The sequence below is a fragment of the Mizuhopecten yessoensis genome, unplaced genomic scaffold, assembly GCF_002113885.1.
Source record: "Mizuhopecten yessoensis strain PY_sf001 unplaced genomic scaffold, ASM211388v2 scaffold8123, whole genome shotgun sequence".
Lineage (NCBI taxonomy): Eukaryota > Metazoa > Mollusca > Bivalvia > Pectinida > Pectinidae > Mizuhopecten > Mizuhopecten yessoensis.
The window spans coordinates 1,661,333-1,684,925 of NW_018407390.1; the positions used below are offsets into that span (position 1 = coordinate 1,661,333).

Genomic DNA, 23,593 nt, shown 5'->3' on the forward strand with positions numbered 1-23,593 from the left:
GATTGGTGGTATTGAGATTACTGTGATCAGTATCACTGGTGTTTAGGTTACTAAGGTTACAGATTACTTAGGATAGGATTGGTGGTATTAAGATTACTGTGATCAGTATCACTGGTATTTAGGTTACTAAGGTTACAGATTACTTAGGTTGAGGTAACCCTGAAAAGGATTATTATAGATTTATCTGTAAGTGTTGGGGTTATAATTACTGGGGTTTGGATTAGTGTTTTTTTTGTTGGGATAACTGGGGTTTGGATTAGTGTTTTTTTGTTGGGATTACTGGGGTTTGGATTAGTGGGTTTTTTTGTTGGGATTACTGGGATTTGGATTAGTGGGTTTTTGTTGGATTACTGGGGTTTGGATTAATGTTTCTTGTTGAGATTACTGGGGTCTGGATTAGTGTTTTTTTGTTGGGATTACTGGGGTTTGGATTAGTGTTTCTTGTTGAGATTACTGGGTTTGGATTAGTGTTTTTTTGTTGGGATTACTGGGATTTGGATTAGTGGGTTTTTAGTGGATTACTGGGGTTTGGATTATTGTTTTTTGTTGGGATTACTGGGGTTTGGATTAGTGGTGTTTTGTTGGGATTACTGGGGTTTGGATTAGTGTTTTTTTGTTGGGATTACTGGGATTTGGATTAGTGGGTTTATGTTGGATTACTGGGGTTTGGATTAGTGGGTTTTTGTTGGGATTACAATGGTTGACATTACTGGGATTAGGATATCTGTGACTGGATAATCAAAGTTGCGATTACTGATATTTCGGCAGCTGTAGTTGGAATTAATCTGTAAGGATTACTGAGTTAGGAGTATTTTAATAAGAATTACTGGGATTGGGATAATGGGGGTAAGGGTTACTGGGGTTAGGGCTATGGGGATAAGGATTACTTGGGTAGGGATAATGGGGGTAAGGGTTACTTTGATTGGGGCTATGGGGATAAGGATGACCCGGGTTGGGATAATGGGGGTAAGGGTTACTGGGGTTGGGGCTATGGGGATAAGGATTACTTGGGTTGGGATTATGGTGGTAAGGATTACTTGGGTTGGGGATATTGTGGTAAGGATTACTGGGGTTGGGATTATACGGGTAATGATTACTGGAGCTGGGATTTAGGAGGTAAGGATTACTTGGGTTGGGATTATGGTGGTAAGGATTACTGGGGTTGGGGCTATGGGGGAAAGGATGTCTTTTGGATCACTTGGATACAAATTTCTATGCTATGGAATTCTAAATTTGGATTACTATGTGGATCATATTACTGGAGGGGTGGGGGTACCTTAGGTAAAATTAAGAGGGTCTAGATCACTGGGATTACTGGGGTTCAGGATTACAGGGGCATGGATCAGTTGGTTGGGATCAGGACTCGGATACAATAAATAACTGGGGTTATTATGCTTTGCATGTGAGGATGATCAGGGACGGAATTAGCTTGAAAAATTGTTTACATCTTCTTTTCCCCCCCTTTCTTTGTTACAGGCCAATGGATCTTTAATGACGTTCGTTTGTGCGAAAAGAAATGACCTCCAGCTCCATACCCTTGGTTACGACCTGCATGTACAGGTAGAACTCTCTCTCCAGGGAAACAACAAAGAGGACGATTTGAAGATCATGGTCACTGCCCCCAATTTGATGGTAACAATTCTACTGAGAACAACCTGATTTGATATACCATATCATCTTACATATACCCTATCATCTTACATATTATCATCTTACATATTATCATCTTACATATACCCTATCATCTTATATATACCCTATTATCTTACATATTATCATCTTACATATACCCTATCATCTTACATATACCCTATCATCTTACATGATGCAAGCCTCTATATAAAGATGGAATTAGATCATTGATTTAAATCTGTAGGCCTCTATATAAAGATCTTATTGGATACTTAATATAAGCCTTTCGGCCGCATTGGCTTAGTGAATACTAAACACAACTTAAACATCTTTAAACACAGTTCTCAAAGAATACTGCAAACACCTGGAGGCCTCTATATACAGGTATTAGGGGATACTGAACACAACTTGGATACGTTCATGTTACATTTTGTTTGTAGCTAATGGGAGAAATCAATGAGGATGAGAAGAGCTTTGGTCTAGTTCAGTGCTGTAGTCCTGCCTTTCCTACAAGTGAGTTATCATGGGCTGAATTTTTTAGTTAATGCTTCAGATTTAGCATGGGAAGTGCTCACTTATTCTGTGTTTAAATTTGATTGTATTTAAAATATGACATGATGTTTAGTACATGTAAATATTAATTATTAACATCGGGAAAACCAACTTTTTTTTAATATTTTTTGTGTGTGTAGAATTCTACTTTTTAGCTCCGCTTTTCGAAGAATAGGGGGGCTAATGTAGTCACCCTGGCATTGGCGTCGGCATCCCAACTTCGGAGGTTAAAGTTTTTGGGCAAGTTTTCCAGACAGTGTTGGATCATCACAATAAATACACAGTTGTCTATTATGAGTTTAAATAATTTAAATCGAGTGTAAGCAATGTGCTGGACCATATTTTTAAATTTTAGGGGCCAAAAACAGCTTAATTGGACTTAGTTAAATTTGGGGTTAAAGGTTAAATTTGAGGTTAAAGTTTTTGGGCAAGATTTTTCCAGACAGTGTTGGATCATCACACTCAACACACGGTTGTCTATTATGAGTTTAAATAATTAAAACGAGTGTAAGCAATGTGCTGGACCATATTTTCATATTTTAGAGGCTACCAACAGTTTAATTGGAATTATTCAAATTTGAGGTTAAATTTTTTGGGCAAGTTTTTTTGTGAAGTGTTTGACAACTACCATCAATAGGCTGTTGTCTATTATAAGGTTGAAGTACTAATATGGGTGTTAGCAATGTTCTGGACAATATTTTCATATTTTAGGGGCCAATAACTGCTTTATTTGACATGATTAATGATTTCGGTAAGCTTGAGGTGGGCAAGGTTTTTGGGGGGTAGTTTTGGACTTCCACCATCAATAGGCTGTTGTCTATTATAAGGTTTAAGTATTGGTATTGAGTGTAAGCAATGTGTTGAACCACATTTTCATATTTTAGGGGCCAAAAACAGCTTCATTGGACTTGGTTAAAGTTTTATGGCAAGCTTCAGATTAAAGTTTTTGGGCAAGTTTTTTTGTGTAGTGTTGGATCTCACCACCATCAATAGACTGTTGTATATTATAAGGTTGGAGTATTTATATGGAGTGTTAGCAATGTTCTGAATTGTATTTTCATTATTTTAGGGGTCAAAACTGGTTAGTTGGACATTGTTTAAGTTTTTGGGCAAGGTTTTTTTGTGCAGTGTTTGATCGGTCACCACGATCAATACGCTGTTAAATATTTCATGTTGGCTGGTCATCTCTTACATGCTAAGGTACAGGAAAGTCTTGTTATATTGCCATTATTTGTTCAAAAAAATGTTGGCATTATAGAGGGGTTTGGCAATAAATTGAGAGAAACATGTGAGGAATTCTTAAGAAGAACATAACTAATTATAAGGGAATTGAAAATATGTTGGCGGTAACTGAGGTGGCAAATGAAATGATGGGCATTATATCAAGGTTTTACTGTACATTGATTTCTATTGCTATTTGCTATTTTACAACATAAATCACCAATAGGTGAGCTATGCTGTTCTTCAACAGCTCTTGTTTAATATCAAATGCATATTTACATTTCATGCTTTATGCATCATAAGCAGAGAAGTGATATGTTTATGTTAAACTATTGAATTTTATTTTTTTGACAGAAACTGAGAGACAAATGACGATGATGTATGCTTCAATGGAAGAGACAATGGTGAAGAGGGTCAAACAATTTTCTGGTAAGGATTTTTTAACCTTTATAGCGTATATAGATTATTGGTTTGATGTATGAAGTTATGGAAATGATTTTAAAGATGCATATACATTGCAGTACAACATTAAACCTGGCTTTTTATGTACATTGTATTCTACAGGTTCAGTTGGAGTGTTACTACCAAAGAGTTTGACAGTGAACAACCTTCTCTTTCCCACTATGGGACTGGTAAAGGATCGGAAGAACCAGCTATACTATCCAACCTGTTCATTAAACTGTAAGTACAGACCACAATAATGTCATCAAGTTAAAATAAAGGTTATAGAAGGTAATAAAGTTAAAACGGCTTTCATGGAGGTATTCAAGGTATGGATCATTATAAAAGAGTTAAATACAGATCCATTGAGTTTAAATGGAGAGATTTGATGTGTAACCAACTTGTAAGTGAGATGTTTAGGGTAAGACTGATACAGATTCACTCCTAGGTATTTTTGAATCTGCAGCTGTATATGGAAACATTGTAGATTGGATACATTCATCTGTAAAAAGTTATAAAAAAAATGTGGGGCTCTGGTGTTAGATTCCAAAACTGCAAACAGCATTTTGACCATGATCTTGGGACAGAAGAATTAAACTCTCACAGTTGTGTATTTTAATCAAATTGATTTTTAAATCTTAACTTAGCTAAACAAGTGGCAGGTCTGAAGAATATCTGTTTCTTGTAAAATATCATTCCTTTTCATATTAAATTACTTTGTCTGAATTGTATTACAAGAAAAGCAATAGATATATTCTAAAAGCAAATGTTTAGATGTTCTATTGAATCTGGTTGGAGTATTTGCATACCATCAAGGCCCAGACCTAACTTTTCCAGAGTTTAAATTTCATTACGAATTGCTCAATGTATTACAAAAGACAAACATTTGTTACAGTGACAGAAATTTACGGATGGCCACCAGTCAACTTGATCCATTTAGTGAATGGAGAGGGTATTCCAACAACAGAGTTTGAAAAAGCTAAAATGCCTGAGCATTTCCTCTGGGGTGTTCATGTCATCCTGTCTCACTACAAAAAGGTATGCTGTATCGACACAAATATTTGTAGCGGAACTGGACTGGGTCAATCGGCGGCAACCAGGTAGCTCAATTGGTAGAGTGTCTGTCAAGAGTTACGAGGGTCCCAGTTCGAACCCGTCTTGCTGTTGCATTTCTCTTTTTCCTGTTACAAAATTGGCGAGCTTGTCCACCCTTGTTTCCAAGCACTGGGTGAATGCTTTGCAAGCTAGGGCATACTCGAATCTGGGTTGTAAATAGTTGTGTCTTTGGGGGCAAAGACTTTGAATAAAGAAGGAATGAATGTAGCGGAACTGGACTAGGTCAGTTGTAGGCGACCAGCTGGTAGCTCAATTGGTAGAACATCCTTCTAGAGATCTGAGGGTCCCGGGTTCGAACCCCAGGCTGGCCATTGCATTTCTCTTTCTCCTGTTGCACACTGATGATATAATACACAGCAACATCTGGGGTGCTCATGTCATCCTATCTCATTACAAAAAGGTATGCTGTATCTACACAAATATTGATGATGTAATACACATTGCAACTGTGGTTGCTGGTATTTCTACAAAATGATTGATGATGTAATACAAAATCCCCATGTACTTAAAAGTTTCCTATTGACTGCAAATATAATCCTACTTTTTGCCTTGTAGTTGGACCTGCCCCCATTTGATCAGCTATTTGCAGAGATAGCACCTGGTCATGTCAAGAACATTCAGAAAAGCTTTGTAAGTCTCATGTAAGGCTGTACGCTACTTTACTAAGACACATGTGTATTTCCATTGAAAGGAGTTCCATTTAAGGAGGCTCTGCGGACAGTATTTTCTTAGTTGTATATGGTTCTTCTTCCAAAATCTTTTCATGAATATTTCATATGATATTTGGTTGTAGTAATGTAGCTTAGACTATTACAGTATATAGTTGTATATATGTAAAAGTCAAAAACACATATTTATGACTATTATACAGTATTTATGTTATCTTATTAAATATATTAAAGCCAGTGTATGGTCAGTGTTAAGATGGTGTATAACCAATATAAATATTTTTAGTTTGTATTAATAGAGATAATCGAGTACACTAGGGAAAAATTGCTGCCAGAAGTGATCTAAAATTGGATTGAAAAGCTATTTCGGGATTTGTTCCATTCATGCAAATTACAGAAAATGTTTAGAAATGTTTCAGACAATAATCTGTCTGCAGACTAGTACATGAAACTGACTTTAAACTTATACATAAAACTGACATTACACTATTGTCAGACTGACAACAAATTGGTGTCACATGCACTAACGACACATTAAGGTAATAGGTTTGTGTCACCATTTCTCAGTAGAATTTCTTCATATTCTATAGTTATATTGCTTTGAAGTAAAGAAAATTTTCTGCCACAAAAAAATAAATATAGATTGTCAGAATTTTAAGGATTTTAAATGGAAATTTATGTAAAACGGAATGATTTTTTTTTTTTCAAAATAATATCAATAGAAATGATACTGCCATAGATTAGTATTGCATTAATGTATATCAATTTAATAAATGCTGAAATTGTTTAAAATAAATGATTTGTAAATGATCAAAAATTGATAATTTATAATAAAACCATATACACATAGTAATTGCATGTAAGAGTTATCTTTCTTGAAAAACTTCACAGTAGTGAAATAGGTAGCCAGTTTCCTGAAGTACAGAAAAATGGACACATGTGACTCATTGATAAAAAAACAGCTGAATTGATGCCTGGATTTCTTTAAAATACTTTAATAATGAGAGAACACACTGTTCTGTCGAAAATAAACAAACAATTCTAGACTCATTAGAATATGCAGAAATTGTGATACTGTCTCCCTACATTGGATTTTCAACTAGGGATGTACTTCCTATTTCCATTTATCAATACACTTATTCAACCTTAAGTTTAGTCTGACAGCACTACGATTACAAAAATGGCAATGATGTTTGTTTCCATAAGGGGACACATATCTATGTTCTGCAAGTATACAGTTTCATGTTAGGAGAGATAAACACTGGCATTTATACTTTTACTGACATTGACAATAATTCATGGTTTTCTAGTTGTCTTATGGGGCTCAAAATATCCTGAGAATGGCTGCAATCAACATGGCATTTTCTCTTGGAGAAGGCCTCAGTGTAGAATCCCTGAAAAAGAATCCGCCTAATTCTGGGGTAAGTATGGATGTCAAAGGAATTATTTTGAACGTTGTAGGAATGAAAGGCTTAATTTTTATTGTCATGCCTGACAAAAGTATAAATCATTGTAGCTTACAGACAATTAATACAGACATATTTCTAGTAAAGCTTTCCATAACATGCTTCATAAAGTATATGTATTGATCACAACACTTTGTACTGCCATACATTTAAGCAAATTTAAATAAATTAGTGGAAAAAAATGAATATGCTTAATTATAGAAAAACTTAGACGAAGGCTTAATTTCTCAAGCCATCGAAAGTAAAACCATCAAGACCTGCTTTATATTTAATTTGTTTTAATTTACATGCATAGAATAACAAAACAATATAAATTCTTTAAAAACAGTGAAATAAAGAGAGTTGATTTTAGTGTTTTGAACACGACTTAACTCTTTACCAAGGGGGAGAGGTGTGTGGGCGGGTGGGGGGTTGAATTCAAATTACCATTATGGTAATTGATCTTACTTTATATCGCACTATGCTTCAAAATACATGTAACATGCTTTTGGTGACACATCAAGGTGTACTTCTTTGTCTTAAAGCATTCACCAAGGTCACATTGAAGATTATGTGTAATACATATATACTGTATATAGTTTCTAGGTAGGTTTATTATGTAGATACATAAATAGTCCTGAGGGAATGAAATATTTGAAACTGGAGAAAAAAAATATCTAACTAACATCAATAAATCTTTCTATATAATCATATGTGGATTTCTTTTTTTTTTCTCTCTCTCCTATAGACAGTGAGTAGCATGGTCAGGGGCCATATTAGAACCAGTGGTCTATTAATTAAAAACAGCTCCTTCCTCTGCCCTGGACATGTAGCTTGTCTGGAACCTGATGCAACCCAGTCAGAATTTCAGACAGACCATTTGCAAGGATACAAACCCTTCATCAGCCACATTCGGAAAACAAACAACCACCTGGAAACCATCAAGAAAACTGCTTTTGAAGATCTCCCAAATTTATGTGTATTTTCCCTTCAAAACAACTTCATTGAAGTTGTACCAGACACAGTAGTTAAATGTAAGTTCCTGACAGTGCTGTCTTTGGCGCAGAATAATCTGCTGGATCTGCCTTCTGCGTTTTACTCCTGTACAGCACTGACTGATTTAGACATCAGTAGAAACAGAATGGAGAAGCTGCCTACTGCTATTACCTCCATGAGCAATCTCAGGATTCTACATGCAAACAACTTGCTGTTCAAGGTGTTACCAGATAATATCGGAAACTTGTCTAAGTTGAAGGAACTGAGCTTGAATGGGAACTGTCTACAATCTCTTCCAAAGAGCTTCAAGAATCTGAAAAGTCTGACCCATCTATCCTTGGCAGGGATCACATGGTTCGACAATAGAACCAACCTGCTTCTGTCTGAGGAGAACTTTGTGACATTTCTTGAGAAAGAAGGAGGGATCAGGAGATGGATAGATGCCAATCCAGAGGTGTGTAGAAATGGAGTATATATATATATGTTGTTATGGGGCAAGGAAGTAATTCCAACAGTGTGGACAAGTTTAGGTTGTCAAATTTTCGGAGCGATCCAAAATTTGACAACCTAAACTTGTCCACACTGTTGGAATTACTTCCTTGCCCCATATAATATTTTAAGTAATTCGTATCCTACGGACATACCTCCATTTGGATCCAGTGTTATATGGGATTTTACCGTCTTTATTACTTCTTTGACCCATATATATATGTTGTTAGGTACTGTTAACATACATTTGGGAGCAAACTTAACTTGGTATCTAGTGCACTTCATAGTGCACACGTGGTGAACAAGGAAGTGCACTTGACAAAACATTGAAGTGCACTCCAGTTTACTTCAGTGTTAACTCCAGTGCACTACGATGTTAACTCCAGTGCACAACGATGTGAACTCAAGTGCACTACAGAGTTTACCAAAGTTTAAAAGACTAAAGTACATATTTCAATAATTGTTTTTAATGAAATCACTTTTGTGAAATCAAAACTGTAGCAAATATATATGCTGAACTTTTATGAGATGGCTGTAATACAATAGATGGTTATACCCTTTATGATAGGATATGTATTGTGTTAGGTTTATATCTGTCTATAGATATGTATTGTCTTAGGTTTATATCTGTCTATAGACATGTATTGTCTTAGGTTTATATCTGTCTATAGATATGTATTGACTTAGGTTTATATCTGTCTATAGATATGTATTGTCTTAGGTTTATATCTGTCTATAGATATGTATTGTCTTAGGTTTATATCTGTCTATAGATATGTATTGTCTTAGGTTTATATCTGTCTATAGATATGTATTGTCTTAGGTTTATATCTGTCTATAGATATGTATTGTCTTAGGTTTATATCTGTCTATAGATATGTATTGTCTTAGGTTTATATCTGTCTATAGATATGTATTGTCTTAGGTTTATATCTGTCTATAGATATGTATTGTCTTAGGTTTATATCTGTCTATAGATATGTATTGTCTTAGGTTTATATCTGTCTATAGATATGTATTGTCTTAGGTTTATATCTGTCTATAGATATGTATTGTCTTAGGTTTATATCTGTCTATAGATATGTATTGTCTTAGGTTTATATCTGTCTATAGATATGTATTGTCTTAGGTTTATATCTGTCTATAGATATGTATTGTCTTAGGTTTATATCTGTCTATAGATATGTATTGTCTTAGGTTTATATCTGTCTATAGATATGTATTGTCTTAGGTTTATATCTGTCTATAGATATGTATTGTCTTAGGTTTATATCTGTCTATAGATATGTATTGTCTTAGGTTTATATCTGTCTATAGATATGTATTGTCTTAGGTTTATATCTGTCTATAGATATGTATTGTCTTAGGTTTATATCTGTCTATAGATATGTATTGTCTTAGGTTTATATCTGTCTATAGATATGTATTGTCTTAGGTTTATATCTGTCTATAGATATGTATTGTCTTAGGTTTATATCTGTCTATAGATATGTATTGTCTTAGGTTTATATCTGTCTATAGATATGTATTGTCTTAGGTTTATATCTGTCTATAGATATGTATTGTCTTAGGTTTATATCTGTCTATAGATATGTATTGTCTTAGGTTTATATCTGTCTATAGATATGTATTGTCTTAGGTTTATATCTGTCTATAGATATGTATTGTCTTAGGTTTATATCTGTCTATAGATATGTATTGTCTTAGGTTTATATCTGTCTATAGATATGTATTGTCTTAGGTTTATATCTGTCTATAGATATGTATTGTCTTAGGTTTATATCTGTCTATAGATATGTATTGTCTTAGGTTTATATCTGTCTATAGATATGTATTGTCTTAGGTTTATATCTGTCTATAGATATGTATTGTCTTAGGTTTATATCTGTCTATAGATATGTATTGTCTTAGGTTTATATCTGTCTATAGATATGTATTGTCTTAGGTTTATATCTGTCTATAGATATGTATTGTCTTAGGTTTATATCTGTCTATAGATATGTATTGTCTTAGGTTTATATCTGTCTATAGATATGTATTGTCTTAGGTTTATATCTGTCTATAGATATGTATTGTCTTAGGTTTATATCTGTCTATAGATATGTATTGTCTTAGGTTTATATCTGTCTATAGATATGTATTGTCTTAGGTTTATATCTGTCTATAGATATGTATTGTCTTAGGTTTATATCTGTCTATAGATATGTATTGTCTTAGGTTTATATCTGTCTATAGATATGTATTGTCTTAGGTTTATATCTGTCTATAGATATGTATTGTCTTAGGTTTATATCTGTCTATAGATATGTATTGTCTTAGGTTTATATCTGTCTATAGATATGTATTGTCTTAGGTTTATATCTGTCTATAGATATGTATTGTCTTAGGTTTATATCTGTCTATAGATATGTATTGTCTTAGGTTTATATCTGTCTATAGATATGTATTGTCTTAGGTTTATATCTGTCTATAGATATGTATTGTCTTAGGTTTATATCTGTCTATAGATATGTATTGTCTTAGGTTTATATCTGTCTATAGATATGTATTGTCTTAGGTTTATATCTGTCTATAGATATGTATTGTCTTAGGTTTATATCTGTCTATAGATATGTATTGTCTTAGGTTTATATCTGTCTATAGATATGTATTGTCTTAGGTTTATATCTGTCTATAGATATGTATTGTCTTAGGTTTATATCTGTCTATAGATATGTATTGTCTTAGGTTTATATCTGTCTATAGATATGTATTGTCTTAGGTTTATATCTGTCTATAGATATGTATTGTCTTAGGTTTATATCTGTCTATAGATATGTATTGTCTTAGGTTTATATCTGTCTATAGATATGTATTGTCTTAGGTTTATATCTGTCTATAGATATGTATTGTCTTAGGTTTATATCTGTCTATAGATATGTATTGTCTTAGGTTTATATCTGTCTATAGATATGTATTGTCTTAGGTTTATATCTGTCTATAGATATGTATTGTCTTAGGTTTATATCTGTCTATAGATATGTATTGTCTTAGGTTTATATCTGTCTATAGATATGTATTGTCTTAGGTTTATATCTGTCTATAGATATGTATTGTCTTAGGTTTATATCTGTCTATAGATATGTATTGTCTTAGGTTTATATCTGTCTATAGATATGTATTGTCTTAGGTTTATATCTGTCTATAGATATGTATTGTCTTAGGTTTATATCTGTCTATAGATATGTATTGTCTTAGGTTTATATCTGTCTATAGATATGTATTGTCTTAGGTTTATATCTGTCTATAGATATGTATTGTCTTAGGTTTATATCTGTCTATAGATATGTATTGTCTTAGGTTTATATCTGTCTATAGATATGTATTGTCTTAGGTTTATATCTGTCTATAGATATGTATTGTCTTAGGTTTATATCTGTCTATAGATATGTATTGTCTTAGGTTTATATCTGTCTATAGATATGTATTGTCTTAGGTTTATATCTGTCTATAGATATGTATTGTCTTAGGTTTATATCTGTCTATAGATATGTATTGTCTTAGGTTTATATCTGTCTATAGATATGTATTGTCTTAGGTTTATATCTGTCTATAGATATGTATTGTCTTAGGTTTATATCTGTCTATAGATATGTATTGTCTTAGGTTTATATCTGTCTATAGATATGTATTGTCTTAGGTTTATATCTGTCTATAGATATGTATTGTCTTAGGTTTATATCTGTCTATAGATATGTATTGTCTTAGGTTTATATCTGTCTATAGATATGTATTGTCTTAGGTTTATATCTGTCTATAGATATGTATTGTCTTAGGTTTATATCTGTCTATAGATATGTATTGTCTTAGGTTTATATCTGTCTATAGATATGTATTGTCTTAGGTTTATATCTGTCTATAGATATGTATTGTCTTAGGTTTATATCTGTCTATAGATATGTATTGTCTTAGGTTTATATCTGTCTATAGATATGTATTGTCTTAGGTTTATATCTGTCTATAGATATGTATTGTCTTAGGTTTATATCTGTCTATAGATATGTATTGTCTTAGGTTTATATCTGTCTATAGATATGTATTGTCTTAGGTTTATATCTGTCTATAGATATGTATTGTCTTAGGTTTATATCTGTCTATAGATATGTATTGTCTTAGGTTTATATCTGTCTATAGATATGTATTGTCTTAGGTTTATATCTGTCTATAGATATGTATTGTCTTAGGTTTATATCTGTCTATAGACATGTATTGTCTTAGGTTTACATCTGTGTATAGATATGTATTGTCTTAGGTTTATATCTGTCTATAGACATGTTTTGTCTGTATCATAGCTCTTATCCAATAAAACCCATTAAACATGTATGTACCGTTAGTAGGTATCTTGACGTACAATGTTTTTGGAGTGGCCATTTGAAGGTAAAGGTGACAAATTTAATCAATGGACAATTTTTTTCTATCTTGAACATAATATCTTCATTACCAGAATTATTTGAATATTTTAATGATATTTTATAATTGTTTTTGAGTGGTACTAATTAAGTGCAAGAAACAATTCATACTAGATGTTTAATTGGTTTTCTAGCATAACACTTTTTGTACTAAGGGAATTCCCTGTCACTATAATTTAAGTAGCATAATCGTAAATGATATTGGTTCAGAAGTAGCAGCAGGTTTTATGTTGTTTCCCAGGTAATGGATGAGGAGGATATGTTCAAACTGTTTGACCTAGATAGCAGTGGTACTCTTGACACACACGAGATTGCCAAGGTAAATGCCAGCCTGTTCTCAATCTTCCCAAGGTTTGGCTACAATGGAACAGATCCCCCAGGTATGGTATACACAGAACACAATTATTACTTAATGCAGATATACTCACAACTCTAAAAAAAAAAAAATAGTCAAAACTTTTTCCATATTTGTTTTATGATTTGTGAGTATATATATATAGTGGTTGAAACACTGCATGGGCAGCTTCTGTAAACAGTCAGGGTTCTGTTCTATGTTATCAAGATCTTCTCTTGTCGATTATAGAGCTCTTTGGAGTTCATTGCCAGAAAATCATGTTGAGTTAGGTGAAATTGTAGGTATTGAAGTTGGAGTAAGCTATAGCCACTGAAGGGCATCACTTACTTCAGACGATCTGAAGGTAGGCTTTGGCCACTACAGAGGACACATAGTTAGGCTACAGTTGCTAGAGGGCAACACTTACTTCAGACGATAGAAAGGTAGGCTATGGCCACTAAAAGGACACAGAGTTAGGCTACAGTTGCTTGAGGAAATCACTTCATGCATAGTTATAAGAACAGGCTATAGCCACTACAGAGGACACAGAGCTGGGCTAATGTTGCTAGAGGGCGTCACTTACTTCAAATGATAGGAAGGTAGGCTATAGCGACTACAGAGGACACAGAGCTGGGCTAATGTTGCTAGAGGGCATCATTTACTTCAGACGATAGGAAGGGAGTCTATGTTATCAAGATCTTCTCTTGTCGATTATAGAGCTCTTTGGAGTTTATTACCAGAAAATCATGTTGAGTTAGGAGAAATTGTAGGTATTGAAGTTGGAGTAAGCTAGAGCCACTGAAGGGCATCATTTACTTCAGACGATAGGAAGGGAGTCTATGTTATCAAGATCTTCTCTTGTCGATTATAGAGCTCTTTGGAGTTTATTACCAGAAAATCATGTTGAGTTAGGAGAAATTGTAGGTATTGAAGTTGGAGTAAGCTATAGCCACTGAAGGGCATGACTTACTTCAGACGATCGGAAGGTAGGCTTTGGCCACTATAGAGGACACAGAGTTAGGCTATAGTTGCTAGAGGGCATCTCTTTCTTCAGACGATAGGAAGGGAGTCTATGTTATCAAGATCTTCTCTTGTCGATTATAGAGCTCTTTGGAGTTCATTGCCAGAAAATCATGTTGAGTTAGGTGAAATTGTAGATATTGAAGTTGGAGTAAGCTATAGCCACTGAAGGGCATGACTTACTTCAGACTATAGGAAGGTAGGCTATGGCCTCTACAGAGGCCACAGAGTTAGGCTACAGTTGCTTGAGGGCATCACTTACGTCAGCCGATAGGAAGGTAGGCTATAGCCACCACAGAGGACACAGAGTTAAGCTAAAGTTGCTAGAGGGCATCTCTTTCTTCAGACGATAGGAAGGGAGTCTATGTTATCAAGATCTTCTCTTGTCGATTATAGAGCTCTTTGGAGTTCATTGCCAGAAAATCATGTTGAGTTAGGTGAAATTGTAGATATTGAAGTTGGAGTAAGCTATAGCCACTGAAGGGCTTCACTTACTTCAGACGATAGGAAGTTAGGCTATGGCCGCTACAGAGGTCACAGAGTTAGGCCAATGTTGCTAGAGGGCATCATTTACTTCAGACGATAGGAAGGTAGGCGAGAGCCACTACAGAGGACACATAGTTAGGCTACAGTTGCTCGAGGGCATCACTTACTTGAGATGATAGGAAGGTAGGCTAGGGCCACTACAGAGGACACATAGTTAGGCTACAGTTGCTTGAGAGCATCACTTACTTCAGATGATAGGAAGTTAGGCTATGGCCGCTACAGAGGTCACAGAGTTAGGCTACAGTTGCTAGTGGGCATCACTTACTTCAAATGATAGGAAGGTAGGCTGTGGCCACTACAGAGGACTCAGAGTTAGGCTACAGTTGCTCGAGGGCATCACTTACTTCAAATGATAGGAAGGTAGGCTGTGGCCACTACAGAGGACTCAGAGTTAGGCTACAGTTGCTAGTGGGCATCACGTACTTCAGATGATAGGAACGTAGGCTATGGCCACTAAAAGGACACAGAGTTAGGCTACTGTTGCTATAGGGCAGTACTTACTTCAGATGATAGGGAGGTAGGCTATGGCCACTAAAAGGACACAGAGTTAGGCTACAGTTGCTAGAGGGCATCACTTACTTCAGAGGGGCGAAAGTCTCTCTTTGTGGACAATGTCAATTTTTATAACATAATAATACTAATACAATTAACATTTGCAAAAACTCACGAAAAGATGTGAACATCAGTCAAACCTTATGATTCAGGATCGCTGTTGCTTTGAAAATCTTAGATCAGCACTGGCTTCATTTTCCTTCTGACTTTGATGGAACTTCAAATAAAACACTTGGAACACAAATACTGAGAATGAATTAAGAGTTCTGGGGTACTGGCCTCAAAGTTGGTTGGGGAAGGAGTAATGTTGGTAGGGATATTTATGCCTCTTGTTTTATTCGTTTTTCTGTTTTTCATGTAGATGCCACATCCTTACCATTCGGTGGGTTCCCTGAGGAGATACTAGCACTGAAGACTTTGGTAAGCCTGGATCTCAGTTACCAAGGACTTGTATCAATACCTGATGACATCTCCAAGCTCTCTAAGTTAGAGAAGCTGAACCTGAACTGTAATCCAAATTTATTGTCTTTATCTGCCCAGACTGGACTTTGTCCTCTAAAAGGTATGTTATACTGTGATGGTACAATGACACAACTCTGTTAATTTCTGGACGTTCTGTAGTTAATTCATACACAGTGTACGTGACCAGTACTACTTTGAGTGGAAAATCACATATTTCTTCATTAATTTGATTTTAAAGTTAGATCCCCTACCAAACTATTCAACCTCCCACCCACACACCTACCACAACTACCTGATCAGGAAATTACTGACCCCACACTGAATGGGTGGTTAATGATGTTCTCTTAAAGGAAAATAATGTATTCCTTCCCAGAAATGCTTCCTTGAATGGAAAACTTTGCTGTCAAATAATTCCTTTTGCTTATTATGTCTCCCCTTAGAATGAAGGGAGACATATTGTATTAGTACTGGTTCTTCTTCTTCTTCTTCTTTTGGTTCTTGTTCTTCTGGTTCTTCTTATCGTAACTTGTTCGGGCCATAACTTTTAAACCGTCACTGTGACCTCCATCTCAAGGTCAAAGGTCAAATAAGTGCAACATTTTCAGTAAATTCTTGTCTGGCCCATACATTTTAAACCGTTAAAGATATCATCATCAAACTTGAAGTATACTTGCATCACCAACAGAAGGTCTGCAGAGCAGTGAAATAAGGTATCGTGCTTCACTTAAAGGGACATCACGTGAAAAGGCGTTTTTTTTTAAATGAATGTGTTACCTCGCTATCCCCATATTCATAGTCCGTTCCAAATGTTCAGTTTGACCACTTGAATTGTTCGGGAAAGCCCTGCTAAAAATAGCGCCGATAACGTCACCTGACTAGGCAGTAAACACAAGTGGTGCGAGCGAGATGAAACGGTTTCCAAAGGGGCCCCCAGAGAGGGGCCGTCAGGCAACTGCAACTTCTTACCGCACTATGAAATCAGAGACGTATAATACATATACGTCTCTGATGAAATCAAGTTATATGATTTCTAAGTCCGTATTAAAACTTATTGAACAGTAATTATTCATCATTAGAAGTTAATTACACACTTGCCAATGTTCAGAATTCAAATTTATTTAGCTTTAAACATAAATTTGTTGCCAATAGAATTAAACAAGGGATGGGGCACAAGTTTTTACAATTTATCACAGCCTTCTCCCGTCATACATTTACAATTAAATGTCAACAATGATAATAGGCATAAACATAAAGTAGATATATTTAAATATATATTGAATTTAGTACCGAAATGTGGCCGTTACAGATGGTACGGGGCTAAACACCTTCCCTACACCAAGGGACAAACCTTTCTGATTTTTTTTTATATATATTGCCGGGGCAGAGGAGGCCGGGTATTCATATTAGTACTAATTTAAATCTTGCATGTAAAAACAAAAATAATCGTTTAATTCAGCAATATAATTAAATCATACCATTTTATTGAACCCGGTAATATTATAAATTATGTAAATACACGGACTTGGATAACACGTATCTCGCTGACCCAGAAAATACGCCGTGGGCCATCACAACAGTTATCCCTTGGAGGGCCCCATGGCAAAATCAAACTAACCAGTCACTTATCCCTTCCTTTCGCATAAACCACTGTATAATTATAGAAACACAAAGTAAACTCTCTCCAATACATGCCCATTAACATATTAAACTAAGTTCATCTGTGTTCAAACTCAGACAAAGATACTAGCGTGCTTAATAGTTTTAAATATTTATTCATAACATAAACAGCGCTAGCATTTCTGTCGATTCCATTCCAGCTTAACCGGCTATCCGGAAGAATACATGCACCGTACTAACTGCTACGGCAGTTATTTTCTTCTTTGAATACTGACCACCTGCTATAATGATTCCGCAACGTACTCCTTGCGCTATCTTTTGACCATTTGGCAACTTTTCGTTTCGTAGCTGACACGGTACAACACTTTTCTTTCGCTTACTTCACACGGCCAGTCATTTTGTTTACAAAGAAATGGTGTGCTATGCGCATGCGCTAGTAGAGGGAAATCCCTGAACAAAACGTTGGTCAGACAGGTAGAAATACCGATGATTTTCTTAGATTTAATCATTTTTATGAATCTATTTCAGCCAAATCCGATCGCTATTTTCCATAAGGAGTCTCACTTGATATATTTATGTAGTATTTGAAAAAAAGACAAAAAATAAAGTTACTTCACCGTGATGCCCCTTTAATACAGAGTTATTGCCCTTTATTCACTTTAAATACCGAAGTTGGTCCGGAGCATAAGTTCCATGTTATTTCACCTACATTAACCAAACAACCAAACTTACCATATTTATGTATCTTGGTAAGGCGGAATCTCTAGCAATGAAATTGAGTTTTGTGCCCCACTATATACCCCTTTGCTTATTTTAATACCAAAGTTTGTCCACTGCATAACTTCTAAACAGTTTAAGATATCTCAATCAAACTTGAAGTATACCTGCATCACCCACAGAAGGTGTGCAATGCATTGGAATTAGGTATCGTGCCCTAAATTATACAGAGTTATTGCCCTTTGTTTATTTTTAATACAGAATTTTTTCCGGAGCATAAGCTCCATGTTATTTCACCTATGTTGACCAAACTTACTATATTTATGTATCTTGGAAAGGTGGAATCTCTCGCAATGAAATTGAGTCTTGTGCATCACTTTATATAGAACTATGGCCTTTTTTTAATTTTAATACCAAAGTTTGTCCACTGCATATCTTCCATGATATTTCACCTACGTTGACCAAACTTGCTATAGTTATTTATCTTGGGAAGTAGGAGTGTCACATTTAATATTCGGGTCTCGTGTCCCACTATATAAAGAGATATGGCCATTTGTTAATTTTTATACTGAAGTTTGTCTGTTGGCAAATAAGGGGAGACATATGTTTTTGTTCACAAAAAACAGTTTCTTGTTCTCATTATAAATGTACAACTACTGATTTCCTCCAAGATTTTGTCAATGCTCAGGTTTCTTTACCAGGTGGACCATTTACAAACCTTCAGTGTTTTCTTTTAATCCTACAATTCAGACTTTTCAAATTTATATTTCGTCAGATTTGGATCTTTATGACTGTCCAGTTCTAAAGACTCCCCCCAAGGAGATCAGAGATCGTGGGTTTAGGACGACATATGCCTACCTCAAGCGTCTGGTGACAGGATCAGTGGACTGTAAACGAACCAAACTGATGTTGGTTGGTCTAGGAGGATCTGGTAAAACCAGGTACATGTTCTAAACCAACTTTTCATTTCGTTTAAATATAATTGGGTTCCAAAAATATTCATTGCTCCCCCCCATAATTAGAAATTTGGAGCTGGAGTGGGTCTACCTCAGCTACACATGGGGCTCAGTCGGAGTATCCATCCAGAGCTGGAAGGTTCTCTGCTGGAGTATCCATCCAGAGCTGGGAGGTTCTCAGTTGGAGTATCCATCCAGAGCTGGAAGAATCTCTGTTGGAGTATCCATCCAGATCTGGGAGGTTCTGAGTTGGAGTATCCATCCAGAGCTGGGAGGTTCTGATCGAATCCTGGCCTGACAGGTTCATGTTCACCATTCTGTAACATTTTACTAAGCATACCAAAGTATAGCTAATTATACTATGAATGAGTTGATTGGACTCATTTCATTCCAGTCTTGTAACTGTTGACAAAATCATGTTAAATATTCAAAATATTCACCATATATAATGATTTGTGTTTTTATATTTTTCAATTGTAGTTTGGTGAAATCTTTGATGTCTACGAATAAGAAATCTAACCTGACTGGTGCTGATGCAATCACTGACGGTTAGTAAATGTTCTTGGTAAATGAGAAAAAAAATCATCCTCACTTTAAGATGGTCTTTTCCATCACCTGATCAGCTCATGCAGTGTCAGCGAAGATAATGACCATGTCATGTCATCTTGAGGAGTGTTATCACGTCAGCAAATAGTTTTTATGACTGCTCAAAGGGTTTTCATTACATCTCAAAGGATTTTCATGACTTCTTCAATGATTTTTTAACAGGTCAAAGGATTTCATGACATCATAGATGATTTTTTAACAGCTCAAAGGATTTTATGACATCTTAGATGATTTTTTTTAACAGCTCAAAGGATTTCATGACATCATAGATGATTTTTTAACAGCTCAACGGATTTCATGACATCTAAGATGATGTTTTAACAGGTCAAAGGATTTCATGACATCTAAGATGATTTTTTAACAGCTCAAAGGATTTCATGACATCTAAGATGATGTTTTAACAGCTCAAAGGATTTCATGACATCTAAAATGATTTTTTAACAGCTCAAAGGATATCATGATATCTAAGATGATTTTTTAACAGCTCAAAGGATTTCATGACATCTAAGATGATGTTTTAACAGCTTAAAGGATTTCATGACATCTTAGATGTATTTTTCTAACAGCTCAAAGGATTTCATGACATCTTAGATGAATTTTTAACAGCTCAAAGGATTTTCATGACAAATCAGGGACATTTCATGACAGCTCCGCAGATTTTCATAGCAGCTACTGCTAGCCAAGAGGACTTGCCGTCCATTTTCGTTATGTGGTGGTTTTTGGTATTCCATTTCAATTAAAATTTTCAGAACAAAATATTGAACAGAACAAGTTGAGTTTGAATCTCTTATGATGAAATCAAAATTAATTGTTTGGAGGTATGCTGTTATAAAGAGTATACAATGTGATGTGATTATGTAATTAAACGTTTTTAACTTTGTACAGGCATTGACATCTGTACCTGGGATGTGAATCAAAAAGGACAGAAAATATCCTACAGTGTTTGGGACTTTGCCGGCCAGACAGTCTACTACAACACACATCAGGTAATGGTTGCCAGGGGCCAAATTTAGTGGGTATCTCATGATCATAAGGTATAACAGCACTGACAAAACACATCAGGTATTGGTAATGGTTGTCACGGGTAAGATTTAGGGGGTATCTCATAGGGTTATACAGCACTGACAAAACACATCAGGTATTGGTAATGGTTGTCACAGGTAAGAATTAGGGGGTATCTCATAGGGTTATACAGCACTGACAAAACACATCAGCTTATGGTTGTCACGGGTAAGATTTAGGGGGTATCTCATAGGGTTAGCACTGACGAAACACATCAGGTAATGGTTGTCACGGGCAAGGTTTGGGGTACATCTCAAAGGGTATTACAACACTCCATCCAACACACATCAGTTAATGGTTGTCATGGGCAAGGTTTGGGGTACATCTCAAAGGGTATTACAACACTCTATCCAACACACATCAGTTAATGTCTGGTACTGGCCAGAATTAGGGGCAACTCATATCTCAATACACATCAGTCCTGGCTGTCAAACTAGAGGGATGTCTTATCTGATATATAACTAGAAGGATATGTATAGGCTGTGAAATGTTATCAGATATTTATTTTATGAATGTAAATACAGTGTATTACTGTCTCAAAACATACACCATATGTGTTCTCTTTGGCTGCTTACAGTTTTTCCTGTCAGACCGAGCTGTGTATCTGCTGCTTTGGAATATAAGACTTGGACATGAACATGCTGGGCTGAACTTCTGGCTCAACTCAATCACAGTACACGCCCCTAAGGCCCCCATCTTTGTGGTGGGAACCCACACTGACCAGGTGAGGTATAGATACTGACCATCACGCTACATGCCCCTAAGGCCTCCATCTTTGTGGTGGGCACCCACACTGACCAGGTGAAGTATAGATACTGACCATCACACTACATGTCCCTAAGGCCCCCATCAAAGTGGTGGGCACCCACAGTGACCAGGTGTGGTATAGATAATGAACATCACACTACATGTCCCTAAGGCCCCCATCAAAGTGGTGGGCACCCACACTGACCAGGTGAGGTATAGATACTGCCCATCAAACTACATGCCCCTAAGGCCCCCATCTTTGTGGTGGGCACCCACACTGACCAGGTGAGGTATAGATACTGACCGTCACACTACATGCCCCTAAGGCTTCCATCTTTGTGATGAGCACCCACAGATTGATTGATTGATTGATAGGTTTTACCTCAGCTTCACTACCAAGTAGATCGGTTATCCAGCAGACGAAGAAAAGAAAGGAAAATGAGTAGAAGGGATAAAGTATGGAGTAAAGAGTAGAAGAGGGGGGTAGGTTAGAGAATGAGCCGTTCATCCTATATATATTTACTGTATAAGTCTTAGTTTTTGTAAGACGGCTCCCATGCCTAATAATGCCTTAACCTAACACTCGTGGTATAGTATCACCAAGTCTGGACCAGAAGTGAGGTACTGTCCCGCCGCCAGCTACATCAGCCCCTGCCTGTTCTATGAATTTTGGCTTGTATATATAATTTGAAGTCCTTCTAAATGTCTTAATAAAGAGACCCTAGTTCTAACCGCCAAAAATTTGGAATAAAGCTTACACTATTCTCTGTGTCAGCATTTACGCGCCTACTCCTTTTCGAAACACTCAGAGGGATCTTTTTCGTGCGAGATTGGACAGTTCTCACATGGGCCACTATTTATAGTCCCATCCGACGGACTGTATGTTAGTGGTTAGTGGTTAGAGTCCTGCATGTGCTGTTGGGGCACCCAAACTGACCAGGGCAGTTTTATACACATCACAGAACACACCCTTTATGCTTCCATCTTTGTTGTGAAAATCAACTCACACTGACCAATTGATTTGAGGACATGGCCCATAACAATATTTCTTCTCAGGCCTGCATGCGCTCTAAAACACTGACAATTGGGTCAAATAAAAAGTGTATTGCCTGTGGAACTGACAAAATAGGGTTAGGGTAACCTTGACCTTCACATCTAGTTCAAAGGTCAAATGATCGAGTGTAAAGCAAATATGCATTTATGACAGTTTTTGTTCACGAAAACAAATAACTGGTTAGATTTTACCTCACAGTGTATATTATGCTAATAATCAGGTCTTTGCCATTGTGATTTGTGGCACACATAATATTTGAAGGTTACTGACATTGACATTTGACCTCTAAATGTATGTTTTCATGTATCTAGAGTGTTGAAGATCTTATCTTTGGCTTTTTCAGATGACAAAGATAGAACTTCCTATGGATGAAATGAAGAGCAAATATCATCAAATAGAGGGATTCTATTTTGTTAGCTCTAAAGATGGAAAAGTAAGTAATAGATCTAGTACATCACACTAAGTTATCACCAGACAGAGGGATTCCACTTTGTTAGCTCCAAAGATGGAAAAGTAAGTAATAGCTCTAGTACATCACACAGTTATCACCAGATAGAGGGTTTCCACATTGTCAGCTCCAAAGATGGAAAGTAAGTAATAGGTCTAGTACATCACACACAGTTATCACCAGATAGAGGGATTCTATTTTGTTAGTTCCAAAGATGGAAAAGTAAGTAATAGATCTAGTACATCAAATAAAATTATCACCAGATAGAGGGTTTCCACATTGTCAACTCCAAAGATGGAAAAGCGAGTAATAGATCTAGTACATCACACACAGTTATCACCAGATAGAGGGTTTCCACATTGTTAGCTATAAAGATGGAAAAGTAAGTAATAGATCTAGTACATCAAATAAAGTTATCACCAGATAGAGGGTTTCCACATTGTCGGCTCCAAAGATGGAAATGT

The 23,593-nt window shown here is 35.8% G+C and overlaps 1 protein-coding gene across 1 annotated transcript in view; it reads left to right on the forward strand.

Annotated features, from left to right (window-relative positions):
* The window catches only part of LOC110454969, an 89,143-nt gene that overhangs the window by 46,223 nt on the left and 19,327 nt on the right, over positions 1-23,593 (forward strand). The window contains exons 24-38 of the mRNA XM_021504816.1: positions 1,477-1,632; positions 2,073-2,145; positions 3,760-3,834; positions 3,970-4,086; positions 4,742-4,884; positions 5,518-5,592; positions 6,941-7,051; positions 7,824-8,525; positions 13,250-13,388; positions 15,822-16,022; positions 19,032-19,197; positions 19,693-19,760; positions 20,704-20,804; positions 21,458-21,604; positions 23,025-23,114. Of these exons, the coding sequence (XP_021360491.1) occupies positions 1,477-1,632; positions 2,073-2,145; positions 3,760-3,834; positions 3,970-4,086; positions 4,742-4,884; positions 5,518-5,592; positions 6,941-7,051; positions 7,824-8,525; positions 13,250-13,388; positions 15,822-16,022; positions 19,032-19,197; positions 19,693-19,760; positions 20,704-20,804; positions 21,458-21,604; positions 23,025-23,114 (2,364 nt within the window). The remainder of the gene's footprint in view (positions 1-1,476; positions 1,633-2,072; positions 2,146-3,759; positions 3,835-3,969; positions 4,087-4,741; positions 4,885-5,517; positions 5,593-6,940; positions 7,052-7,823; positions 8,526-13,249; positions 13,389-15,821; positions 16,023-19,031; positions 19,198-19,692; positions 19,761-20,703; positions 20,805-21,457; positions 21,605-23,024; positions 23,115-23,593) is intronic.